At 50.7% G+C, this 7,678-nt stretch overlaps 1 protein-coding gene across 1 annotated transcript; it reads left to right on the forward strand.

The window, feature by feature from the left end:
* The first annotated feature begins 301 nt into the window (after nucleotides 1-301).
* Nucleotides 302-5,905, forward strand: PRLHR (prolactin releasing hormone receptor). The gene is made up of 2 exons (XM_072804722.1): nucleotides 302-864; nucleotides 1,138-5,905. Exon 2 carries the CDS (start codon nucleotides 1,144-1,146, stop codon nucleotides 2,254-2,256), a length of 1,113 nt encoding a protein of 370 aa, XP_072660823.1. The 5' UTR covers nucleotides 302-864; nucleotides 1,138-1,143; the 3' UTR covers nucleotides 2,257-5,905.
* The last annotated feature ends 1,773 nt before the right edge of the window (nucleotides 5,906-7,678 follow it).

The raw sequence follows: 7,678 nt of genomic DNA on the forward strand, positions 1-7,678 counted from the left end.
GTTTGAAGCAGGCCAGGTCCAGGGAGGCGCGGGGACTCCTTAACCGCGCTCCCCGGGGGGCCCCGCGCCGGACCCACGTGCGCCGGAGCTGTCCGCTGTGCTGAACTCTGGTACCCGGCGGGATTCGCGGCTCTCGGCCCTGCCGCAGCCTGGGGGGGGAGGGGGAGGGGGGAGGGGAAGGGGTTCCGGGGTAGGGGAGGGGGAGGGGGAGGGGGGAGGGGGTCCCGGGGAGGGCCAGGGCCTGAAGGTCTGCGGCGAGCTCCAGACTCTAAAGTGCAAATCCCTGCGGGAACGTCCTATCCGTTCCAGCCCAGACTCTAAAGCAGGGTCCCTCATCTCTTGCTCGCACCCCGCGGGGGGCCCCGTCCCTCACTCCACGTCTGGCCCTGCTCCTTCCTTACTGAAACTGCACCGGGTCCTCCTGGGAGCCCAGCGCTTGACGCGGCTCTTCTCTCCCGGTGCACCGCACCCTCCTCCCGGGCGGGACTCTCCCAAGGCGCCGCCAGCGCCCGCAGTGGAAAGTCTCCCTGGTCCCCCTGACCCAGGTTTGCCGGCCCCTCCTCTCCTTCTGTGTCCATCCTCGTCGCACCGTCCTGCTTTCTAGTTGTCTGAGCGCCGAGTCGGTTGGTGCGCGCTCCGCCCCCGTTTTCCATACAAGGGAGCGCTGGAGTGGGGGGCGGGGCGGAGGGGAGGCGCTCCCAGTCCCTCCCCAACCTGCGAGCCCACCGGGAACTCCTGACTCTGTTCAGCTCCCGCGGAGAAGCGAGAGGACTGCGCCGCCGTCGTGGGCTGAGGACCGCTAGGGGACAGCCGGTCCCCTCCCTCCCCGGAGCGACTTCCCGCGCGCCGAGCCCCGCTCCCCAGGTAGGACCATGCTCCTGGGTCTGACCTGCGTGGACTGCGACGCCTCTACATTGAATAGGAGGCGTTTAAATAACCTGTGCACACGTAATCCCGCATAGACTTATTTTTACACGGGGGTGGTGGTGGTGACAGCCCTTCTGACTGTTATTTATTTTGGCCAGTTACCCAAAAGACAGCGTTGGGTAATTGAGGTGGGGGAGGGAGGCGCGATTGGGGTAGGAGAGGGGATGGATGGACAATGGGAAGTGACGGGCTTTGACTCTCTTTGGACAGGTGGCCATGGCCTCGCTGCCGACGCAGGGGCCCTCGGTCCCCGACTTATTCTCTGGGTTGCCACCAGCGGCCTCGATTCCTGCCAACCAGAGCTCCGAGGCCTCGGCGGGCAACGGGTCCGCGGCGGGCGCAGGCGCTCAGGCCGTCACGCCTTTCCAAAGCCTGCAGCTGGTGCACCAGCTGAAGGGGCTGATCGTGCTGCTCTACAGCGTCGTGGTGGTCGTGGGGCTGGTGGGCAACTGCCTCCTGGTGCTGGTGATCGCGCGGGTGCGTCGGCTGCACAACGTGACCAACTTCCTCATCGGCAACCTGGCCCTGTCCGACGTGCTCATGTGCACCGCCTGCGTGCCGCTCACGCTGGCCTACGCGTTCGAGCCCCGCGGCTGGGTGTTCGGCGGCGGCCTGTGCCACCTGGTCTTCTTCCTGCAGCCAGTGACCGTGTACGTGTCGGTGTTCACTCTCACCACCATCGCGGTGGACCGCTACGTCGTGCTGGTGCACCCGCTGCGCCGGCGCATCTCGCTGCGCCTCAGCGCCTACGCCGTGCTGGCCATCTGGGCGCTGTCCGCGGTGCTGGCGCTGCCGGCCGCCGTGCACACCTACCACGTCGAGCTCAAGCCGCACCGCGTGCGCCTCTGCGAGGAGTTCTGGGGGTCTCAGGAGCGCCAGCGCCAGCTCTACGCCTGGGGGCTGCTGCTCTTCACCTACCTGCTCCCCCTGCTGGTCATCCTCCTGTCCTACGTCCGGGTGTCCGTGAAGCTGCGGAACCGCGTGGTGCCGGGCTGCGTGACCCAGAGCCAGGCCGACTGGGACCGTGCGCGGCGCCGCCGCACCTTCTGCCTGCTGGTGGTGGTCGTGGTGGTGTTCGCCGTCTGCTGGCTGCCGCTGCACGTCTTCAACCTGCTGCGGGACCTCGACCCGCACGCCATCGACCCCTACGCCTTCGGGTTAGTGCAGCTGCTCTGCCACTGGCTGGCCATGAGCTCGGCTTGCTATAACCCCTTCATTTACGCCTGGCTGCACGACAACTTCCGCGAGGAGCTGCGCAAGCTCTTGCTCACCTGGCCCCGCAAGATCGCGCCGCACGGCCAGACCGTGACAGTCAGCGTGGTCATCTGATGCCACCGCGCCGGGCTTGGCTGGGGAGCTCCGCGGCCCCTGGTCTCCGCGGGTGTCCACCCGAGGCCGCGCTGGCGAGCTTATGTCCCGCGCCAGGGCTGCTCCACTACGTGGCAAAACTTCCAGCCTTGTCCTCTTGTCCAGCTGTCTTGCCTTGTCCCCGTGTCTGTATAAAATGTTAAGTGGGCTTTGGTGGGAGTCTGTGCTTTGCTTGGAAGAGGCCAGGGGGAGGGGAGAGACTTTATTATTTCTTCTTTATGCCCTTGAATGCCAAACAAAGCTTTCTCCCGGTTCGCAAGGGTAATTGAGAGCCCTGGCTGTCTTCCTTGCTTTCCCTTCTGCTCGCTCCATGGTGAGGTGAAGGAACAATGGGGGTGGGATTTAAAATGACTGCGTTGGTTGGGGGTGGTGAAGCTTTCCGGGTTGCCTTTCATAAAGGACTCAACTGACCTATAATACCTGATGCTGCTAATCCCCCTGAACTCGTTAATTCCTAGGATTCCAGGGGAATATGTATTACACATTGATATCTGGGATTTCAGCATTTCCTGAATAAGACCTTGCCACACACCCAAAGGGTTTTACTTTTAGATTCACTTGAATTTATAGCACAAAAGCACCCAGGAGCCACCTTTCAAAAGGTCTTGCTATTGTTTCCCTCCTCCTTATCCCCTAATTTCTATTTGAAAATGATACAATGAATCAGTCAAAGAAGAGATAGATAAATAAGAATAAAGAAGAAAAGGCCCAAGTCACTTAAGGGGGCACGTAACTACATGTAGGACAGACATCTATCTGTGTGTATGTTTGTGTGTACACACGCAGTGCACACATAAGGCAGGCACACAGATATTTGATTTTCTGAACACTCAGTGTAAACTGTGTTCCATAGCATTACTCTTACATTCTCTAATTGCTCAGTTGCAGCAGATCAACACCTGTCATCTGATCGCCCAGCACCTGCTTGGTGGTGACACACTTGGAATACAGTCAATCCAGGATGTAAGAGCTGGGAGAAGTTTACTTAAGGCCAGAACCGAAAAATAAACTACCATCAACTGCCATCAACACTTAATCCTTCTAGGGTTAAGGAGACAGGAAAAGACTGTTGGGCCGTGATACCAGGCTGATAATCCTCACCTCCTGAGAATTTTGCAAATGAGGACATGTGCCCTGGGACAAGGGTTTTCATGTTAATGTTGGAGCAATGACTGGACAGTGAGGGTGAGAGTCTTGGGAAGTGATACTCGGTATCCACCTGTCAGATCAGCCCCTGAAGCATATAGTGCACAAAATAGGGCAGCAACTGCCGCAAGTCTCTGAGACTTGCTGTAAGACTGTAAGACGCAGTACCGTCCTCACTCGCTATACAGTAGAATCAACCCCTCTCCTTATCTTACTCATTCCCTCATGAAAGTGTGCCCTGAAAGGAAGGGAAAGAGGGTAAAGACTTGGGGATGACAAGATTAAGTCCTATTACTCCAATGCCAGTAACCATGATGGGAGAGTCCATATTCATGGGTGGGCTAGTTAGCAATAGACCTCTTTAGTAGTTACATAGCTAGACCATTTGCAGCATGGAGGAGGGTGGGAAAAGGCTGGCTTGGGAGAAGGGAAAAAGCAGGCTAACGTGGAAGAAGCAAGTTACCTTTGGCAGCGGCACAAGTAACTAACTTTCGGCTTCATGGGTGGATGTGGAGAACAAAGCCTATGCTCTGATAATGTATAGCCCACCTGCAGTTATTATGTCACCCCCCTGTTCCAAATCAGCTCATCCCCCAAGCATCCCAGAGACTGGCCTCTGTGCTTCTAGCAGCTCTATTACTTGGGAGGCTCAAGACCAGACAGGCATTTCATGTTTCCTTAGAGCAATCTTTTGATGGGAATGTGTGGAGAATTCAGGGGATGGGGGAAAGGATTGGATTAATTGGGGGAGGGATCTGATTAATTGTAGTTTCTGTTTTGGAAGGTTTCAGTCACTGGTTCTCAGCCCCGGCTGCTGCTAGAATCAATTGGAGAGTTCTCAAAAAACATCAGTGCCTCAGCTCTATTCCCCAGAGGGTTCAAAAGCTTTGAGATGGGACCCAGGCCTCAGCATTTTTCACACTACTTCAGGTGACTTTAATATGCATCCAAGGTCAAGTCCCTTAAGAATTGTCCTCTTTCTAATGAATCTCAGCAACCTCTGAATGAAGCTTTGATTGTACCTGCCAAAGGTATTATGAATTTGGAGTTGAATTCTGACGGGGCATTTTATGCTACACTTGGGGAATAATACTCTTTTAGCCTTCAGACAGATGATGAATCACACAGAGGCAAATCTGTATAATCAGAATATATAGGTATTCATTCAACAGTTTCCTTACAAATCTCCTACATGTAAGGCAGTACATGAGTCTAATCAGTTTTTTTTCAACTTAAGATTCATTTGCATTATAAAGTTAAACACCATGAATTATTCCAAATCCTGATTTCCAAGGTGTTAAAAAGACTGAAATGTTCTCTGATTAGGCTTAAGACTATATCAACTTTGAGAAGAAAGTGTCCTCATTAATGACTAGAAAAGCTGCCAACTGTTTCTATGCCCTCAACTCAAGTTAAAAATTTTAACATTTATATGGATTTTCTGGAGAGCCTAAAGAGGCCGGGGAATTATGCTATGTTTATAAACATCTTTACGAATTATCCAAATTGCCACCTGAACAGCAACTAATTAATTCTTACCCTATCTGAAATCTATCTGGGACTAGTTTGACTATAAAACAAACTGGCTTTAAAAAAGTCTTTCAGAAGTGAGTCCTATAGAAATCCACAGAGCGCTGAGGTAGAAAATGTTATTTAATATAACTTATTTTTAGTTAATACCAAGCCTCCAGTCATTTTCCTGCAAGAAGTCATACAGGCCGTAAAGCTGGGAACTGAGCCAGCCGGGTACTTGGCAGCAGCCCATTCCGAGGCTGACGGGAGGTTCTGTAATCCTCTTTGCAAGCATTGTCACTAGGTCTCACTTTTGGCAGCCAATCAATAGATTTATCTCAGTAAATCAGCTGGGGAGTGTTTCAATATGTGTTGGCAACAGTTACCTGGAAATAGCAACTGTGAGAGATGCTAAGGTAACAATATTCCAACCAATTCCAATTCCAATTCCAATTGATGTAACCTTCCTGGATTTTTGTTCTTGTGGATTTTCAGCCTGCTCTTCTACTGGGGGTGCTAAGTCCCAGGTTTATTTCTTCCTCAGGTAGGCTAGTTAACCATCTCTGACCCGTGGCTTGCATTTCTGAATATTTAGTAGTCTCGCATATGCAAGGCATGGAGCTGACATCAAGGGGACCCAGGCAAGAGTGTAGCTACATTTGACAGTGAACCCAGGGTCCATCCTCCACAGATGAGAGGTCGGGAGCACCTTTATTCTCCCAAGAAGATCTCTGATGGATTTCCCTCCAGGGGTGATGTCTTTGTTATGTGTGTAAGATGCGTGTGTAACTGACACACTGTATGAAGCTCTTCAGGCTTGGGGCCTGCACTGTGTTTCATACGTTGTGGGTGCTCAATAAATACTAAATCAGTACGTACATAGTGTAAACTACATAGCCTCGGGATGGCCAGGGTCAAAGCAAAAGTAAATCATGTCAAGGAAAACATGCTACTCAATCTGGATTTGTCATTTCTAGTTAATTCCAGGAATGAGCTGTTCATTTGAGGTCTTCTATGATCCCCTGGCTCCAACTTCAGTAATGACAGCATTTTAATAACATGGCACCAAGCTCTGGGCTTTCCAAAATTGTGTGTGCCGGAATTGACAGGTCCATCAAAGGGAGAGTAGAGAATTTCGTGCTTAATTTCTATATTCATCATTAATCTGGATCATTATTTAAAAGCTAGCATTTTATTCCGTGTTTCTACTTATCACTTGGGAAATTTAAAAACTTCCAACACAGAAGTCTAGAAGCCAAATTTGATCATCTAGATTCCAAAATGTTCATGGCAGAGTCATAAAGAGGATTTTCTAACACTTCTAAAATAAGACTTAAAAATGCCATTGATGGACACCTTTCCTGGGGTCCACTTATTTTGCAAAGTGAGATAAGCTGGACATGTATCCTTTGGATGGATGAGAGTTGGAATCTTGCTTTGTTAAAAGACTGTTCATTCTCCGTCGGTCTTTGGAAGTAGAAAGCCTTATTTTGAGAATTGAGTGTGCACACTTCCAAAGCTTTTGAATCATTCTTCTCTGCTTTCCAAGTCAATTCCTCTTCATTTCCCACTCCTTATTTCTCCATTCTGCCCCCTTTCTGCTATTTTCTCATATTATCTATAATATACGTCCAGTCTGAAGCTCCCTCCTCTCCAGTGGATTCAAGCATCTGTCTTCTTGTGGGTTCGTATAAGGTCAATCATGTTGGAGAGATACTCTGCCTAATTCTGTGACAGAGGCAGGCTTCGTCCAATCAGTGGAGGGCTGCTGCCCATTGCATTTCCTGCCCACTGTGGGGTCTTGGAGCTCACACAGTTGATCATTTCACAGACAAGCTCCAGGCAGAGGTGGACAACAGAAGTGCGCATAGGATCTCCAGCTGGGCCCTTAATGTGCTAAATCTCACAGAGAGCTCTCAAGAGGGGCCTAACAACTAAAGGTCAAATGTGTTTCATTTTGATGTGTGGGGCTGCAGCAAGAAGACCAGAGCCAGAAAAAGCAAAGGACAATTTCTTCTTTCAAGTATTCTTTGCCTCCCTCTCTCAGCTCTCAAAAAAATCCTCTTCTTGACTTGTTGACGAGTAAATCCCACAGTCCCAGAACTCATCTTTTCCTTCTGGAGTGACATCTAATGATGAATGGAAAGCTACTCCCTTCTCCCCTACCACACACACTCAGTATTACCAAATAATGAAAAAAAAATCCTTGGAGCTGGAAAAATTAAATAAAAATTCCAAGTCTCAGCTCTGGGTTAGAAGTCAGGTGATGGGCTTCTTCCCTAGCCCAGAATACCATAATCACCCTTGGGTCTTCATCCTAGAAGGATGGCCCAGCCACCTGTGTAGGGGGCTCAGTGCTGCAGCATAACACACCCTGGGGTGGTCAGATTGGTGGCCTGGACATACTGGGTGTGGAGCCACTGTGTGGAGCATGTCCTTTTGAGGCCACTGCCCATTGTATGGCAGGTACTGGGGGCACACTGACCCCCCTCATTCTCACGATAAAGACCCAGGAGGAAAAACAGGTGGAAAACTAGAGCGCATGTAAATGTTTGCCTTCAATGGCCATAATCGTTTCTTTAGAACATACCTCTTTATGCCTTTTTCCTTCCTACCCTAGTCTCCTCCAGCAAAGCCCTTTTCCTTTCTTTGTTATAATTGCGGAGCTTGGGCTGTTTTCTTTCTTTCTTTTTAAAGATTTTATTTATTTATTCATGAGAGACAT

This window comes from Canis lupus, chromosome 29 (genome assembly GCF_048164855.1).
Source record: "Canis lupus baileyi chromosome 29, mCanLup2.hap1, whole genome shotgun sequence".
Lineage (NCBI taxonomy): Eukaryota > Metazoa > Chordata > Mammalia > Carnivora > Canidae > Canis > Canis lupus.

Excerpts from the sequence above, each read along its gene's own strand:
- PRLHR (XM_072804722.1), top strand. The coding sequence starts at position 1,144 with ATGGCCTCGCTGCCGACGCAGGGGCCCTCGGTCCCCGACTTATTCTCT.